The sequence below is a fragment of the Hoplias malabaricus genome, chromosome 17 (genome assembly GCF_029633855.1).
Source record: "Hoplias malabaricus isolate fHopMal1 chromosome 17, fHopMal1.hap1, whole genome shotgun sequence".
NCBI lineage: Eukaryota > Metazoa > Chordata > Actinopteri > Characiformes > Erythrinidae > Hoplias > Hoplias malabaricus.
In genome coordinates, this window is record NC_089816.1 from 31,075,713 (window position 1) to 31,093,873 (window position 18,161).

Here is an 18,161-nt window from a genome sequence, read left to right on the forward strand (position 1 = left end):
GATGTTATGCACGGTTGATGATTATAACTTAAAAGCCTTTGCTATTTTACGCTAGGTAACACCATTCTGGTATCGCTGCACTATCTTTCTGCCCAACAATGGTGGAATTGGTGATCCTCTTACCATCTTGGCTTCAGAGAGACACTGACACTCTGAGAAGCTCTTTTTATACCCAATCATGTTGTCAATTGACCTAATTAGTGTTAATTAGTCTCCCAGCTGTTCGTTATATGCTCAATTTCCTTTTTCCAGCCACTTATTGCTACTTGTCACAACTTTTTTGGGATTTGTTGACACTGTGAAATTTTGAATCAACATATTTTTCCTTTAAAATGTTACATTTACTCAGATTAAACTTTTGATCTGTCATCTATGTTCTATTACGAATAAAATATTGACATTTGCCATCTCCACATTCAGTTTTTATTCACAATTTGTTTAGTGTCCCAACTTTTTTGGAACCCGGTTTATTGTATATTATGTAATTGAGAGGGAAAGTCAGGGTTGAGTGCAAGTGGGGAAGACAGAGAGGGACATGTTCAACATCTTTACCATCTTTCCAAGTCAGCAGGGTGTTAGATACAACAAAAGAACCAGAAATATTTTTCCACATTATGAATAAATGGTAAGAGGTGAAGTGAAAGAGTGGAGCATGCCATGGACTCCATATTAACCCTTAATGAGTCAGTTCTATTGCCACACCAACTGAGGACGTGTTTAATCTGAGCTGATCAGTAATATAATTGCATGTTTGGTACACCAGCGCCCCCTTTCTCTTTAGGGTTCATTAAATTAGCTAATTTAAGTCTGTTTTTTTTATTATTCCAAATTAACTTTGAAAAGTGACTATTTAAGTCTTTTAAAAATAAACTGGATATATAACAAGGGAGAGAATGAAATAAATATAGAAGTATCTTAATTTCATTCACAAGGGGCAAATAAGTTTTGGAAAAGAAATTCTTAAGATTTGGTGTTAGAAAAATGCCCAAATAATTAAAACCATCAATAGCCAAGTGAAATGGGAAACCGTCCCCTAGAAAAGAAGCCGAAGACATTAAACGGTAATGCCATGGATTTTGAAAGGTTCATTTTGTATCCGGAATATATATTATATTGAGCAATATCATCCAGTATTATAGGAAGTGATAAAACATTGTTGGCGTAAAGAGAAATTCTATGTTCCTCATCTCCCATTTAAATACCTGAAATATTGACTGTTCTAATCATCTAATTTAATAATCTGTTCTAATCATCTCGTCCAGTGGTTCGATCACCAAAACAAATATTAAAGGTGAGAGAGGACATCCTTGTCTTCTGCCTTTTTTAATATGTATAGCTTGTGAAATTTGACCATTGGTTAGAACTGTGGCTTGAGGTTCAAAATATAAAAGTTTAATGAAAGTAATAAAATTTGGTCCTAAATCAAATTTCTCAAGTGTGGTGAAAACAAAAGCCCACTCCACAAGCAAATCATGAAATCCAGCACAGTGTCAACTTTAACTTTCATCTTTAACTGGAGCTTCCATTGAATTCAGTGGTAAATTTGACGTCATTTACACTAATAAAAATGTAATTAAAGATATCTCAAATTGTTATTGTTAATTAGAGATATCTTAATTTAGAATTGTGTCTAGTCATAAATGAATAGAAGATTGTAATTTAAATCCAGTGCCTTTCCATAAATGCTCTCAATCTCTGCCTAAAGGAAAGTGGACACGGTTTGGCTGTTTAGAGAAGAGACTGGTTGATTAAACAAAGAGAATCAAGTGTGAGCGGCTTAACTGGAATGAAAACCCGCAGCCACACCAGCCCTTTGTGGATAAGATTGATGACCGAGGCACTAGGGTGTGGGTGTGCAGTGGTTTACATGTGTGCAGTAGCATCACAGGAGTTGGTTGTAACTTTTGGGGTGTGTGACCTAGACATAAGCTTCAAAGGTAATAGAGCATTTCTGTGTATCGTAGGCTCTTTCCCAAGGTGTTTTTTTTTAAGGGTTTTATATCTATTAGTTTTATTCTGAAATAAAGTGTTGTCCGTTGTCTACACTCTGGTGCTCTGTGTCCTGGGGCTAAAGAAAGGTTTGCTCCTTGGGGTGAAGTCTTGTTTTCATTTTTTAAAAGGAATTAAATATTAAATTAGATTTTTCCTTGTCTCAAGGCAGGTGTGACACAAACATGTCATTTCAGGATGGTATCTGTGATACTAATTCTATACCCTTACTTTGTGCAAATACACTTAATGTTTCTGGTAAAGCTATGTGTAGCTGAATGAAGCATGTACTGATTCATTACTTATTTCATAATCATATTTATTAATTTGATCTATTCCAACAGCAGCAGTGTTTAGCGCCACTTAAAGCTCCACATTTTCTCCCTCTGTACCCGGATTGTGCCTGCCTGCAGCACAGAAGGACTCTGCCAGAGACCAAAGAGAAGCAGAGCTGAAATAGCTCCACGCATGACTCTGTTCACGCTCTGCCATTGGGTCTGTCTTTAGACTGAGTGACTGGCTGCCGCTGCTTTGACTCAATGCAGAACTTAAAGCCGAAGCCTGCACAAGTGTCCTATGCCATTGTTAAAATTTATATGTGAGGGGTGTACTCACTTTTGTGAGATACTGTAACATCATTCATTGTATTTATTCTTTGTCTATTTCTGTTGTCAGACAAATTAATGACATTCTATTAAAAGACTGGGAAACCAAGAGTGACACTAGAGTCTTTCCCTTGCAATGTGTTAAGAATGAGTCTCATCTTATCTGTACTTTTAGTCAAGTATATGTTTTGGGTACTTTGTCCACCACTGGCTTTTTCCGAACTATCCCAGCTGAGAAAATCATCAGGGTCTCTTTCCTCAGCTCTTCTCACTACAGGCACTGCATCTGCAAGGTCTCTGTGCTTTTGGAAAACCCTTTCACATTGACATAACAAGCAGAAAGCCCCAATAGAAAAACACCACAAACATCATAAAGACACATCCATTGTTTGTTGAAATATAATTTACCTCTAGCTTTTCATTATGGACCTGAGACCCAGGAACAGTCCACATGGACCTGTTTATTCAAGACCCAGTTTTTTCTGTTCTACAACCCTGTGAATGATTTACCTGCAGTAAGCTAATTAAACAGTAGAGGCTGGTATAGAGTGAGTGTTTTTTTTTGCCAGAGTTTGGAAATGTTATGCATTTAAAGAGCAGTGAAACAACAGACACCATGCTGGGATCCTTGTTGCTGCTTTGGATAGTTATCTGCCTCTTCTTTTTCTTCAGGATACAAAGACCCAAGAATTTTCCGCCTGGACCCTGGCCTGTGCCCATCTTTGGAAATTTGTTTTATCTGAACATTACCAATCCTCTGCAAGACTTTGAGAGGGTACAGTACCATTTTTTTTAATGCTGTTCTAACCATAAAGTGTACTGTGTACTTAGTAAAAGTCAAGAATTAATTTTCTTGAAATTTCCCAGTAAAGTATTTCTGTAATTGTATGCAAAAAAAAAACAAAAAACATAATGGAACACTGTGTAAGAAGCTTATGGACCAATAAAATGCAGCAGGGGTAGTTTTTCTATTGGATTAGAAGAGGTTTGTATTGAATGACTGTATAATTTTATGGTTGATGTATTTTATATCTATAGTTGGCTGGGCGCTATGGGAAAGTGTACAGTCTGTACTTTGGAAGAACACCAGCAGTGGTTCTTACTGGTTTGAAGGCTGTTAAGGAAGCTCTGGTGACTAATTCTGCTGAATATTCTGGACGTCCACAAAATATCCTTGTCAGCCATGTAACAGAAGGGGAAGGTCTGTCATAACGCTGTCCTATTAATAAAACTGAGGCCTAAGTACTGCACCTTGTGCAGACTGTGGTTTCATGAAATGAATAATTGTTTTATCACGTACTTATGAAGTTATACATACTGATAAAAGTAAAACACAACAGGAATCATATTAGCTGACTATGGTCTTCGATGGAAGGAACATCGACGCTTTGCTCTCATGACTTTGAAGAACTTCGGCATGGGGAAGCAGTCAATGGAGGACAGGATTCTGGGAGAGACTGAACATCTTATTGAACGTTTGGAGAAAAGTGTTGGTAACTGCACCTCTGTCACATTTATCATGTTTCTGTTACTACTCCCTTAAATAGATAACTGTTTGATTACTTTTTGACTATAGCTAGCCAATAAAACAATGAAGAATTGTAAACATATGTTACAGGATGTTCCCTGAATCCTCAGACTTTGTTTCATGAGGCTGCATCAAACATCATCTACCTGGTTTTGTTTGGTGTTCGTTACGATTATAATGATGACACTCTTAAAAAATATATTCAGGCCTACACTGAGAATGCAAAGCTGGCGAATGGACCCTGGGCAATGGTGAGTTACTGTATAAACCCCATTTCCAGAAAAGTTGGGACATTTTGTAAAATGGAATTTAAAAAAGAATCTGATATGTTCCATTTCTTACATTTAATTTAACTGATAAAAATGCAAAAAATTAAAAAATGAAAAATAACAAAATTTTCCCTGACCAACATGCTTTTATTTTGAAATTCTAAAGAATCTGTAATTTCACGACAGCATCACAATCAAAAAAGCTGGGATAGAGGCAAAATCTGAGTAATAAGAGAAACAGGTGACAACATTTATCATGATTGGGCATTAAAAGAGCATCCACCGAAGACTCTTACCAAAGATGAATCATGGCTCCCTTCTTTCTGAGAGAAGTGACAAAAAATTCAAAAAGAACATTCCGTAATGCAAGATCGCAAAGGCTCAGTCCATAGGGTAAGGCTATAAAGCACTGTTGACATGTGTGACCTTTGAGCCTTCAAACAGTATTGCATGAGAGACTGTCATGCGACTGTGATAAATAAAGCTACACGGGCTCAGGCACAGTACAGTAAACTTAATAAACCACTACAGATTTTAAAACCCTGTACAGGCTGCAAGTGTGTGGCAAGTACTGAGTGTGTTTGCTTGACTGACTTTTCTGCAGTCCAGATTGGTTTCTTATTGAAAATGTATGGAGCATCACAAAGAGGAGAATCAGACCACAATGATCATGAAGTGTTGACCAGGTAAAGTTTTGTACCAAGCAAGAATGAGCTACAAATCTACTTGCAAAACTTCAGCAAATGTGTATTCTCAGTTCCCAAATGATTAAAATGTGTAATTAACATGAAAAATGATGTAACATACTGGTAAAAATGCCTCTGTCCCAAATTATTTGTAGTCAAATTCTAAATTTGTTTACATTTACAAAATACAGTTTTATAAGCTGGTAAGTGAAAACATAGTAAGTATTTTGTTTGTACATCTCCCAGTTAAATAAAGTTTCAAAAGAATGATCAAATCAAATATTCTTGTTTTTGCAATTTTCTTTCTGCAGATCTATGACACACTTCCTATAGTGAGATTTTTGCCCCTTCCCTTTAAGAAGGCCTTTGAAAATTACAGTGCACTTGAGGAAATGGCAACAAATATGCTTAAAAACCACAAGACTTCAAGAGTTCCAGGAGAACCAAGAGATTTAGTTGACTGCTACCTGGATGAGCTTGAAAAGGTGTGTGTTGATGTGACTGTAGTAATAGTAGCAGTAGTAGTATAGCTTTTGTTGGTTTAGTGTGGTATAAGAGGACTCATTTAATTAGAGCGCTTGCACCACTAATATTGTCTTTACCCCTCACAAATAGGTCATATATTCATGCCAATATCCTGATCTGATAGCATCTATTTTCTCAACAGAGAGGAGATGATGGATCTTCCTTTGATGAAAGACATCTTGTGAGATTTATTATAGACCTGCATTTTGCTGGAGTAGATACCAGCTCCAATACCCTGCTAACAGCATTCCTGTACCTCATGACCCATCCAGACATTCAAGGTCTTTAAGGACTTTAAGGACAGCTGTCATGTTGTGGTTATTGTTTGTGAATAGTATTAAATAACAAGTGGAATAGGCTATGAATAATTTGGAAGAACATTAAAAGAAAGAACTCTTAAAAAGTGTAAAGTAGTATTTTTAGAAAAGAATAACCCTGGACTCACTGCAAATAGAACTCAAACAGACGAATGTTGCATACACTTTTGTTCATGTTTCTATAGAGAGATGTCAGCAGGAGATTGATGATGTTCTGGAAGGTAAAGATCATGTATCTTTTGAAGACAGAGTCAACATGCCATACATTCAGGCTGTGATCCATGAGTGTCAACGTGTCGCTAATACCGTCCCTCTAAGCGTGTTTCACTCCACCAGTAAAGATACTCATCTCATGGGCTACAACATCCCAAAGGTTTAAAAGGAAACAATTTCTATTAACTTTTTAAAAGTTTTTTTGTTGGAATTATTTCCAAACTTCCTTTGTTTTTATTTTCGATCCAGGGCACTGTCATCATCCCAAACCTCTCCTCAGTGCTGAAGGAGGAAGGCCAGTGGAAATTTCCTTATGAGTTCAATCCAGCGAACTTCCTGAATCAGCAGGGGCAGTTCCAGAAACCTGAGGCCTTTATTCCCTTTTCTGTTGGTGAGAGACAATGTTAACCACCAAACCATTTGCTAGACACAGAGATCAGCCATAACACTATCACCACCTCCTTCTTTCTACACTCATTTCCTTTTCTCTGAGGTAGAGAACAGAACTTATTTGGGTGGTGGATTATCCTAAGTGTTTCAATAGTGTTTGTTGCACTCGTGTGAGTGGATCAGATACAGCAGTGCTGTGTCCACACACTATCCACTCTGTTAGACACTCCTACCTGATTGGTTTTTAGTTTTAAGTTTGATCTCACATCCTACTGTTTTATAATAAAGGAGATAGACCAATTACATATAGTGCTTGTGTTTTTACTTGTCCCTAGGGCCTCGTATGTGTCTTGGTGAAGGTCTGGCTCGCATGGAGCTCTTCCTCATCTTGGTGACTCTGCTGCGCCGATTCCAGTTCTTCTGGCCTGAAGATGCAGGAGAACCAGACTTCACTCCTGTTTATGGAGCCACACTCACACCCAAACCATACAGGATGGAAGTCAGACTGAGAGCCAGTTAAAGAAATGTAGAACATTGCCCTGTTCTCCAAGCAAAAATTAGCCATTGCAAAAGTAGTTTTGTAATGACCATTTCTCATTAAATGTGCAGTATGTATTTTGTCAATGTACAATGAGAAACATGTCTCCATTTTCAGTTTACTACATCATTTGAGCACAACAGCTGTCCTTTACACTGTGTGAAAATGTCATGATAAAGGGCCAATAGAAATGCTCCAAAATGACTTTGAATAAATTCAATTTACATTAAATTCAGTTGAAAGTTATGAAGGATTTTTACATTCTTCTGCTGTGTTGCTATTTTTCAATGGACAGTGTTGATGTGCTTAATAAATAACATAGAATTATATGTGACAATATGTAGAAAAACTATTATTTTTTAAAATATTTAGTCAAAGCTAAATTTTATAGCTGTCTCTCATTAGATACTGTGTTTTGTACCCAGTAGAGAAGTAAGAGTTCTCTAAATTCTTAAAAAAAAAACAGTAAAGACAACAACACGTTGTATTAAACAAGTCAGTGTAATAATTGTAATAACAGTGAAATGAATGAGGAATAGTCCTAATGAATAATCCTAGTGAAACTGCATTGTCTATTCTTCACATAAGGTACCATTGTGCTTCATGCTGAGAGCTGTTGAGTGGGGCATCTTGACTTTAATAGATAAGCTGCATTGGGACAGAGAGAGACATAACTGAAAGAGCCTTTACCACATAAGAGGGCCCCTCATAAACATACAGAATCATCAAGTCATTTAGGTCAAAGTAAGTGGGTTAATGCTGTTATACAAAGTGAAAGATGACATCTAGTGGCATTAAAAATGGTAACAATGGGCATGACTAATCGTAATTACTTAATCATTGAAGAGAAAATGAGATCGGAAAATAGTATGAGCTGATCAGATAATATTATGATGCACCTTCTCTGATACAGGGAGATGTAGCTTTTCCCTTGCTATTCGCTCATTTTGTTTATTACTTTTATTTCATTTGCCTTTGGTGTCGTATTTCAGTTTAACTTTGAGCCTGAACCTAGAAAAATTAATAAGAGTTAAAGAAGGCATTAGCAACTTCTGATAAAGAAAGGGTAAATCAAACAGAAATGAAAACCACATAAAACCCACAGCCCTTTTTCAATAGAAAAACCTTGCGTTCAAGGTCTACTACCTTGCCTTTCTCTCCGTGTAAAGGAGAGAAACTTATTCACTTATTCATTTCCATTTTAAACAGCTACAAGTTGTTTATTTTCGGGAGGTATTTCTGAGGAGAATCCAATGAAGCTCAGAAGCAAGATGCTATGCTACTACTAGGATTTACCTATGGGCAAATCTGAGGGGCTGCCCTCATATTACTGATTCATCTGCTCTCACAGACATTGATCCTACAGGGTTATTGGAGCTAGAGTGTTTATGGTTCAGCCGTTATAGTAAAACCAAGCCAAGCAGAACCATTACCAACAACATGCTGGTCTTTTTCTTTCTGGTTTGGATTTTCATCTGCCTCCTCTTCCTCTTCATCAGGACCCAGAGGCCTAAGAACTTCCCTCCTGGACCCCGGCCTGTGCCCATATTTGGGAACCTGTTTGAGCTGAACCTTTCTAATCCTCTGAAAGACTTTGAGAGGGTACAGTACCATGTTCTCTAAATTTTAGCCTCATCGGAATTACCATTAAAATTACAACCAGGTGACTGGGAATTTACTAAAGCCACAAGCAGAAGCCTGAAGGATGTTATCTGTACATAGGAAGAAACTGAAATGCTGGGCTTTAAAGGCAGAACCAACCTACAACAGTTCAGTTACATATTTTGTTGAGTGGAGTAAAACATGGCAAAGAGGTTATAAGAGTCATATAATTTCAGTGGTATACACTATAAAAATATGTGTATAAAAATATAGATTTAATAGTTTATTTTTAACGACATGCAAAGGTTCTGCAGTGTGTGTTAAAACTTTTCTCTTCCTGCACTAAACGTGTATGTAGACTGCATGTAATTCTACAAATATTGTCTGCTTTGCTGGGCTGGACTTTGCTGTTTATTTTGATTGTCTTCCAGTTACTTTACCACTGTGTGACTTTGACCACTTTATTTTATTTGGCTGTATAGAGTTTCTGATGGTTGTACTAGACTTGGGGAAAATATTGTCTTGAATGTCAGTACATTTTCTTTGTTCATGATGGTTTGGACTGTGTCTTTAGTTGGCGGAGCACTATGGGAATGTTTATAGTCTTTATATTGGAGGAAGGCCAGCAGTGGTCCTTACAGGTTTGACTGCTGTGAAGGAAGCACTGGTGACCAAAGCTGCAGACTTTTCTGGACGTCCAAAAAACCTCCTAATCAGCCACCTAACAGAAGAGAAAGGTGAACTTTTTAAACAGTATGAGCTAACATTATACTCTTCTGTTGACAGTCTTTAATCATAGCATAGTCCTTGTAGGATAGTCTACCCAGTGTGGCCGCTAAGCTGAATAAAAAGAAAAAAAAATTGGCTGATGGCTGATTGATTCACTGATGAACAGGCAGCATAATGACCATTATGATTTTCCTATTTATTTTGGACCAATGTCCAAATTTACAGGGCTTGTATTTCTTGAATATGGTTCTGCATGGAGGGAGCACCGGCGTTTTGCCCTCATGACCCTGAGGAACTTTGGCTTGGGTAAACAATCGATGGAAGACAGGATTCTGGGAGAGACTGAACATCTTATAGGACGCTTGGAGAAAAGTGCTGGTATTAGAAAATTGTACAATATCTGAAATGTTAAAAGATAAAAGTTGTGCTGTCAGCATTACACATTACACATCATTATTTAAAAGATAAATTTATAAATTGATGTGTCTTTGTAGGAGGCTTCATAAATCCTCAGACATTATTCCATGATGCTGCATCGAACATCATTTACCTGGTTTTGTTTGGCATTCGCCATGACTATGGAGATGAAACCCTTAAGCTGTTTGTCAGGGGCTTCATTGAATCTACGAAGATTGCCAATGGACCCTGGGGAATGGTGGGACATTTCACTCATAATATAATCATAAACTTATCACTTCAGGTTTTGGTCATTGTTTATGTTAAAGTATGAATCTAAGATATCTACAAACCCCATTTGCCTCATTTTTCCCCATAAATTTTTCAAAATGAAACAAATACAAGAATCTGTTGTTTGTAAATTCTCTTAAGATTTTATTTAAATGGAAAATTACAAAGAATGACATTTGTTTTGTATATTTAATAAATATAGAATTTCCTGCTTATAACAGAAAAAAATACACATTAAGAAAGCCATTTGTTAACAGATGAAGGTGTCTTGACTAGATATTAAAGGCTCAGTTGTTGCCAGCAAAAATGGGTTTTGCAGCATAAATATGTATGAATTTGGAGAAATCTCAGTGCTCACTGGGCAAGGGCAGGAACTACTCTTGAATATGTGTGATTTTCAAGCCTTTTTTATCTTATGAGTTGTGCAATTCCCACAGCATGACTTGAATGTACATTTGTAAATTTTACATTGATGTGGAGGCATCTGTTTGGGTTTTAGAAAGAAATATTTTGTTTGAGAGAAGTCTTTCCAGGGAAGTCCACTGTAATTACAGCAAGACAATTACAGGCCTCATTCTGCACATGCTGCAACCCCATGACTTTGTACTATATATTATATTTGTATTATATAATTAAAGAAAGGTGACACAGTGGTAATAATGCCTTTGTCCCACCTTCATTTGAGTGTATGGCAGACGTCAAGTTTTAAATATCATTTTATTCACAAAATATAATCAGATCGGTCAGTGAAAACACTGAAAAGTTTGTACATTCCTCAGTTAAATCTGAGTTTAGTTTTAAAAAAAGCAAAAGAACGAACACTTTTACAGAAATAAGGTTTGTAAAACATACCTGTAGTGTGCAGCAAATATGTTTGCTTTAATTGCATGAAAATCCAAATGTGTTTTTCCTCTAGATCTATGACACACTTCCTATTGTGAGAAATCTGCCACTTCCCTTTAAGAAAACATTTGAACATTTTGAGAGAGTGAAAAAAATATATACAAACATGGTCAGCAAGCAAATGTCAACAAGAGTTCCAGGAGAACCGAGGAACTTTGTGGACTGTTACCTGGATGAGCTTGATAAGGTGTGTATGTGTACGTATGACGATTGTCTGTTAATATGGAAGTTCTGTAAACGTGGCACTTCTTCAGCGGTGATGTATCTTGCATGCAATATAAACTCCTGTCAGTGATCTGATCAGAGGATTCCTTCTCTTCAACAGAGAGGAAATGATGGATCCTCCTTTAGTGAGGGACAACTTGTGAGGTCCATCATAGACCTGCATTCTGCTGGGACAGACACAACCTCCAACACCCTCCTAACAGCATTCCTTTACCTCATTACACATCCTGACATTCAAGGTTTGAACTGCGAAACATCCAGTTTGCTCCATTATTAGGACAGCATTGTCTCTTGAACTTTGCAGCAAATGCAAGAAGTTGGACACCGTTGACAGAGTGGTTTATTTGTTGATACAGTTGGCCAAGAGACAAGGCGAAAGCTTGTATGGGCTTTTCTTCTACATTTTTTCTACAGAGCGCTGTCAGCAGGAGATTGATGAGGTTATGGAAGGCAAAGCTCATGCGTCTTTTGAGGACAGACACAAAATGCCGTACACACAGGCTGTGATCCATGAGACTCAGCGCATCGCCAGAACTGTTCCTCTGAGTGTACCGCACTGCACCACTAAAGATACCGAACTGATGGGCTACAGCATCCCACAGGTGAAGTTTTTTTTTTTTTCTTTTAAGGCCATATACTTATCTATTCTCCTGTTTGATTGCTTTCTCTGTGATCCAGGGCACTCTGATTATCCCGAACCTCTACTCAGTGCTGAGTGAGGAAGGCCAGTGGAGGTTTCCTCATGAATTCAACTTAGCAAATTTCCTGAATGAACAAGGACAGTTTGAGAGGCCTGAGGCCTTCTTGCCTTTTTCTGCTGGTAAGAATTCTAAAAAGAACAATTGCTGAAACAGGTAAAAAAAATTAAGAAAAAAGAAAAATGTAAAATATGTAAAAAACAAACAAAGATTTTTACTTAGTACTAGACTAGAGATTATATTGAGAATACCATCTTTTTGAAGACCCAACAACCCATGTCATAGTATGTCTGTCCACAGGGCCTCGTATGTGTCTTGGTGAAGGTCTGGCTCGTATGGAGCTCTTCCTCATCTTGGTGACTCTGCTGCGCCGGTTCCAGTTCTTCTGGCCTGAAGATGCAGAAGAACCAGACTTCACGCCTGTTTATGGAATCACTCTCACACCCAAACCATACAGGATGGGGGTCAGACTGAGACAAAGTGCTAGGGAAATGTAAATGCTGGTTCCAGATATCTTTGAATTTGTCTGTGAAAAAGTCTTGTTAAATACAATGACGTAAGTTCATAATCCATGAGTTAAAAAGACAGATCTAGTTTAATGTTACAAAAGTTAAAAATGTTATATTAACCTTGACTGTTTTTATTCATTTAGACTCATGTGTAAGTCCTGTGTTTAAAAAACTTGCCAAAAATGTGACATTATTCTTATATTTCATGTTACCCTGCCTAATAAACACCAAAATACTTTTCTAATGTGTAAAATCATATCAGCACCATACAGTTATGCATAGACCCCCCAAAAAAATCATGTAATCCTATATTTTTGTTTATTCTAAAGTTTTGTAATGTCTACACTGGAAGACACCTATAAATATTAAAAATGCTGGTTTAATTCTAGCTTCATGTGGACTGCAGGATTTTGCTGAGCTTACAACCAATGCTGCTGCAAAGTCTCTTTTTCACAGTCAGCGTGAACTCTTATTTGAACTCTTTCTTTCTGTGCTTCCACTGTCTTCTAAAATAATCATGTAGCAGTTGTTTAGGTTAGTGTGTTTAGTCCCTAGTTTGCTCAGATAGATCGACACACACACACAAACACATCGCAAAGACTTGCCAAACTCAACTTGTGGGTATTACTCGTGCAGACAAGAATTTCCCCAGAATGTGAGTGTGTAACATGTTTTCACTCGCCATAACGTGATATATTCCTGATACACACACAGAGACCGGTCAGAGCTCCCTATTTAAAGAGTGAGGTTTGTTTTCTGAATAATGAGCTCTTCTGCTTTGCGGTGACAGTGGGCAGCATGAACAGGAAAGTCCTAGGATCGACAATTCAAACATAAATATTAAGACAATTCTTTAAAAATGACTTTTGTGTAGACACAAAGTCTCTTGTCAAAATTGTGTTCACTATCCTATATGCCACACTTATTAATTCCCAGCTATTTTTAACCTCTTATTATTTTGAAAGAAATATTTTATAAGACAATTGGATGTCTGTCTTAATTTTGAAGTCATAGTGATGTAAAAAAAAAAAAATAATAAATAAATAAATAATGTATATATTTTTTAAATGACCAGCGCTTCGGTTTAGCTTCTTCTTAAAACATTCATTTGTTCATTCATTATGCGTATTTTTAAAAATTACATTATGTAATTTTTATTATGGTCGGGTTAGTGAGAAGTAGAAGGGCTGTTTCCCAAGTTGGGTTTTTTTAAGGGTTTTATATCTATTGGTTTTATTCTGAAATAAATTGTTGTCCATTATCTATACTCTGGTGCTCTGTGTCATAAGGCTAAAGAAAAGTTTGCTCCTTGGGGTGAAGTCTTGTTTTCTTTCATTCATTCATTCATTCATTATCTGTAACCCTTATCCAGTTCAGGGTCACGGTGGGTCCAGAGCCTACCTGGAATCATTGGGCGCAAGGCGGGAATACACCCTGGAGGGGGCGCCAGTCCTTCACAGGGCAACACAGACACACACACATTCACTCACACCTACAGACACTTTTGAGTCGCCAATCCACCTACCAACGTGTGTTTTTGGACTGTGGGAGGAAACCGGAGCACCCAGAGGAAACCCACGCGGACACGGGGAGAACACTCTTCTTAAAACAGTAACCGTTAAAAGTTTGAATTTCTCACGTGTCATAAACCAATCAAATCCCGGAGGATAGCAGCTCGAATTTGATTGGCTGCCATCGTCATCTATGAGCATGTTTTTCACTCATTGTTGCCGCCCCCTCCCTTTACACAAACTGGGCCATCTGGGGACAAGGCTCTATCTAATCAGTCGGGAACGAGTCGTGTTTTTGGAGAAGTGCATTCAGATTTCTGGTTCTCAAACACTTTCCGCGTACTGGTTTGATTATTTTGGGGGCACGGACAAACATGCTGGCCTTGTTTTTTCTTGTTTGGATTTTCTTTTGCCTCCTCTTCCTCTGGGTCCAAAGGCCTAGGAACTTCCCTCCTGGACCCCAGCCTGTGCCTGTATTTGGGAACCTGTTTCAGCTGAGCCTTACCGATCCTCTACAAGATTTTGAGAGGGTACAGTACAGTGTTCACTTCAAAATGCATTGTGTTATAACAGTCAAAAAGGAATCTAATAAAAGCAATATATACCATAAAACTGTTCATACAATAAAAATCAAAATACACCACACCGTTGTGCATCTAGATTGCATCAATGTTACTGTATTCAGCTTATATTATATAATGCCTAGTTTCAATATCTTTTATCTAAGGAAACCTTCTTGATATCTCCTGTATGTTACCTGTGCTTTTTCTGTTTTGTGTACGGTTGGTCTTTAGTTTTCTGACCTCTATGGGAATGTGTACAGCCTGTACTTTGGAAGAACCCCAGCAGTGTTTCTCAATGGGTTAAAGGCTGTGAAGGAAGCTCTGGTTACCAAGGGTTCTGACTTTTCTGGACGCCCACAAAACATCTTGATGAGCCATCTAACACAAGGGAATGGTAAAATCCATTAACAATTGCAGCTCTTCCAGACAGAGATCAAACTCTTATGAACTCTTATGAACAGACATGTGCATAATCTATATTTCTCTAAAACTGTAATTTTTTGTTTTGACTCAAATTCAGCAATGAACAGGTGCAGATTTGAAAAAAAGCAAAACCTTTAAAATGGGTTACTTATTTGAGTAAAATGTGACAGGGGTTGTATTTCTCGACTATGGACCTGGATGGAGGGAGCATCGGCGCTTTTCCCTCACAAACCTGAGGAACTTTGGCATGGGGAAGCGGTCGATGGAAGACAGGATTCTGGGAGAGCTTGAACATCTTACTGCATGCTTGGAGAAAAGTGCTGGTATTGTTTTTGTGCTTCTACAGTTGGGTGAATACAGCAGAACACTACAGTGTTTAGTGAAGTCAATTTAGAGAGCAATTCATGAGCTTATATTTATTTTGTATAGGAGGCAGCTTGGATCCCCACATTTTGTTTCATGATGCTACCTCAAATATCATCCACCTGGTTTTGTATGGCACTCGCTATGAATATAAGGACAAAATCCTCCAAGAGTACATTACACACTTTGCTGCAGTTGGGAAGATTGCCAGTGGACCCTGGGGAGTGGTGGGTCATCTTATTATGAAAATAGTTTTTTTGGTTTTATTATGTATACGGTCATAATTATTAATAAACGTAACGCCAATGAGGTCTTTTTGCTCAAACTCATTGTTGTGTTTTAAGGTTGTTTATATAGTAAACCCTTGGCTTCCTGTTTCAGTGTAGTGTAGTTTAAACATTAGTCAACACAGAAGTGAAAAGCCCTTGGAAATTGAACAACACAAGAAAGATTTGAGAACACACACATCAGAGAATGTAGACTTTTTCAGTTTTGGCAATAGCTATAAAAATTGCTACATGGCTGAACATGTATATAACCAGTTTTAGAGCAATTATTATGAAGTTTAAAGCTATGACCCTATAACAAACCAGCCTGGAAGAGGGCACAAGGAGTGATAGGAAAAGCACTGTCCAAAATTAGAGGAGCTTGGAATCTTTAGGATCTGGACAGAAGTATGTTTGATACATGGTCTTATTGGTCTGTTATTATTTTAAAACCTTAACAATCATTGTATTAGTTTAATTGTCCTTTTTTCAGGGGGAGATTGATGTTATTTGATGAGGGTTTTTTTCAAAATTTACTTTGAGATTAAATTAAGTTAAAACACATTTTTTTCTTGTTTTTTTTCCTCATATATTTAACATATGACTTATCTGCACTGATGACATGTTTCAGTAACTTTTAAAATGTGATTCCCTTTTATGACAGTTCAACTAACTTTTTCCCTCTTCTTTTCTGTAGATATATGATACACTTCCTATTATAAGAAGCCTGCCTCTTCCTTTTAAGGATGCCTTTACGCATTTTGAGGCTATCAAAAAAATGATAGCAAATATGGTCAGTAAAAATGAGACAGTAAGAGTCCCAGGAGAACCAGAAAACTTTGTTGACTGCTATCTGGATGAGATTGAAAAGGTGCATGTTCTTTTTGTGTGAAATTCTGCAGATGTTTTATTGAAAACATGTAACATCACTTCCTCTGGTGTAATGTGAATTTATCGTTTGATGCTTTCTGTTGAGCAGAGAGGAAGTGATGGTTCCTCTTTTGATGATGCAAATCTTGTGAGGACCATCATGGATCTGTATGGTGGTGGGACAGAAACTATTTCCAACACACTCCTAACAGCTTTCCTCTACCTTATGAATTTTCCAGACGTCCAGGGTTTAAACTGTGAACTAAACCCCATTCTTCATTTATTAATCTACCAGGAAACTGGTTGTGTTGCAGTCAGTAAATTTAATATATACATTTTTATATTGTCTTTCTAGAGAGGTGTAGGCAGGAGATCGATGAGGTTCTGGAGGGTAAAGCTAATGCATGTTTTGAGGACAGACACAACATGCCATATACTCAGGCTGTAATCCATGAGGTTCAGCGCGTTGCTAATATTTTTCCCCTAAGTGTACCCCATTGCACCACTAAAGATACAGAACTGATGGGCTACAACATCCCAAAGGTGAAGATTTTTGTTTTTATATTATTTTACACGTTTTAAGCCAAATATTTCACTTTTCCTCTCTCTCTCTCTCTCTCTCTCTCTCTCTCTCTCTCTCTCTCTCTCTCATATAAAATGTGTGTGTATGTTTTGTATTTTTTTTTTTTCTTCTTTTCTTTTGTAATCCAGGGCACTCTGATCATCCCAAACCTCTCCTCAGTGCTGAGTGAGGAAGGTCAGTGGAAGTTTCCTCATGAATTCAATCCAGAGAACTTCCTGAATGAACAGGGACAGTTTGAGAAACCAGAGGCCTTCATGCCCTTTTCTGCTGGTGAGAATTCTGTTAATGAACTGAATGAACACAGAAATCATATATATGTAGCAGAGCAACGTTTTCAGAGTAATTTAGAATAAGCGTTTGTATCAAGTCTCTCTTGAACTAACAGATGTTGTATTTCTGCATGACCACAGGTCCCCGTGTGTGTCTTGGTGAAGTTCTGGCTCGTATGGAGCTCTTCCTCATCTTGGCGACTCTGCTGCGCCGGTTCCAGTTCTTCTGGCCTGAAGATGCCGGAGAACCGGACTTCACGCGTGTTTATGGAGTCACACAGACACCCAAACCATACAGGATGGGAGTCAGACTGAGAGCCAATTAAAGAAATGTAGAACATGACACCAGACGCATGTATGGCAAATCTAATGCTTTCTGGGTGCAGTGGGGTGGTTCTGGAGTTCATTGGAGACCTATGGATATATAGATCGCCATCTCCATACAGTTACCAGACTGCACATGGGTGTGTCCCACTGGCGACTTATTGGCGATGGAGGCATCACTCCAGTGCATGATTCTAAGGGTTAGGGCAGCTTAGTTCATAATGATATTCAAATGTTGTAGAAAGAACTATGAACACAGATTTGTTTGAAACAGTGGCTTGCAGCACAGAGGAATTTGATGGTTCATTATCTTGGTCTAGATTTTTACATTCTGTTTTATGAAGGTTGTGTGTATGTGTATTGTCTGATTTTCAATCTACGTAACATAAGCAAATAAAATATGCATTTTTAAAAAATTACTTTAAAATGAATTGGAAGTTTGGATGTTATTATCAAGTGCTTCTGCAGATCACTATAGTGTCACTATTTTAATTAATGTTTTTTTGGTTGTTTTCCCCCTTCCTTCAGTTGTTCAATATCCATATCCTGTTTACATCCCGTATAAAGTGGCCCCGC

General features: G+C 37.7%; 3 protein-coding genes across 4 annotated transcripts; all 3 read left to right on the top strand.

Moving 5' to 3' along the window:
• The first annotated feature begins 3,202 nt into the window (after positions 1–3,202).
• On the top strand, positions 3,203–7,360 carry LOC136673261 (cytochrome P450 2J6-like). 2 transcript variants are annotated; one of them, XM_066648622.1, is made up of 10 exons: positions 3,203–3,369; positions 3,633–3,795; positions 3,935–4,087; positions 4,213–4,373; positions 5,389–5,562; positions 5,745–5,792; positions 5,865–5,883; positions 6,105–6,292; positions 6,382–6,523; positions 6,858–7,360. In XM_066648622.1, the coding sequence occupies exons 1-10, from the start codon at positions 3,211–3,213 to the stop codon at positions 7,040–7,042; spliced, it is 1,392 nt and encodes a 463-aa protein (XP_066504719.1). In that variant the 5' UTR covers positions 3,203–3,210; the 3' UTR covers positions 7,043–7,360. The 2 variants fall into 2 exon arrangements, with proteins under 2 accessions (XP_066504719.1, XP_066504718.1); XM_066648621.1 differs by having other exon boundaries at positions 5,745–5,883.
• A 1,061-nt stretch (positions 7,361–8,421) lies between these two features.
• LOC136673260 (cytochrome P450 2D3-like) lies at positions 8,422–12,717 on the top strand. The gene is made up of 9 exons (XM_066648620.1): positions 8,422–8,662; positions 9,237–9,399; positions 9,617–9,769; positions 9,886–10,046; positions 10,995–11,168; positions 11,307–11,445; positions 11,621–11,808; positions 11,885–12,026; positions 12,205–12,717. Exons 1-9 carry the CDS (start codon positions 8,501–8,503, stop codon positions 12,399–12,401), a joined length of 1,479 nt encoding a protein of 492 aa, XP_066504717.1. The 5' UTR covers positions 8,422–8,500; the 3' UTR covers positions 12,402–12,717.
• Positions 12,718–14,250: 1,533 nt separating this feature from the next.
• Positions 14,251–17,942, top strand: LOC136673262 (cytochrome P450 2F2-like). Its single transcript, XM_066648623.1, has 9 exons — positions 14,251–14,454; positions 14,719–14,881; positions 15,081–15,233; positions 15,340–15,500; positions 16,237–16,410; positions 16,519–16,657; positions 16,765–16,952; positions 17,121–17,262; positions 17,403–17,942. Exons 1-9 carry the CDS (start codon positions 14,299–14,301, stop codon positions 17,585–17,587), a joined length of 1,461 nt encoding a protein of 486 aa, XP_066504720.1. The 5' UTR covers positions 14,251–14,298; the 3' UTR covers positions 17,588–17,942.
• Positions 17,943–18,161: the final 219 nt, after the last annotated feature.

Coding starts and splice junctions, on each gene's coding strand:
- LOC136673261 (XM_066648621.1), top strand. CDS start 3,211: ATGCTGGGATCCTTGTTGCTGCTTTGGATAGTTATCTGCCTCTTCTTT. Junction 4,088..4,212: donor ACGTTTGGAGAAAAGTGTTG/GTAACTGCACCT, acceptor CATATGTTACAG/GATGTTCCCTGAATCCTCAG. Junction 5,563..5,744: donor ACCTGGATGAGCTTGAAAAG/GTGTGTGTTGAT, acceptor TTTTCTCAACAG/AGAGGAGATGATGGATCTTC.
- LOC136673260 (XM_066648620.1), top strand. CDS start 8,501: ATGCTGGTCTTTTTCTTTCTGGTTTGGATTTTCATCTGCCTCCTCTTC. Junction 11,169..11,306: donor ACCTGGATGAGCTTGATAAG/GTGTGTATGTGT, acceptor TCTCTTCAACAG/AGAGGAAATGATGGATCCTC. Junction 11,809..11,884: donor TGGGCTACAGCATCCCACAG/GTGAAGTTTTTT, acceptor TCTGTGATCCAG/GGCACTCTGATTATCCCGAA.
- LOC136673262 (XM_066648623.1), top strand. CDS start 14,299: ATGCTGGCCTTGTTTTTTCTTGTTTGGATTTTCTTTTGCCTCCTCTTC. Junction 14,882..15,080: donor CCATCTAACACAAGGGAATG/GTAAAATCCATT, acceptor AAAATGTGACAG/GGGTTGTATTTCTCGACTAT. Junction 16,658..16,764: donor GAATTTTCCAGACGTCCAGG/GTTTAAACTGTG, acceptor TTGTCTTTCTAG/AGAGGTGTAGGCAGGAGATC.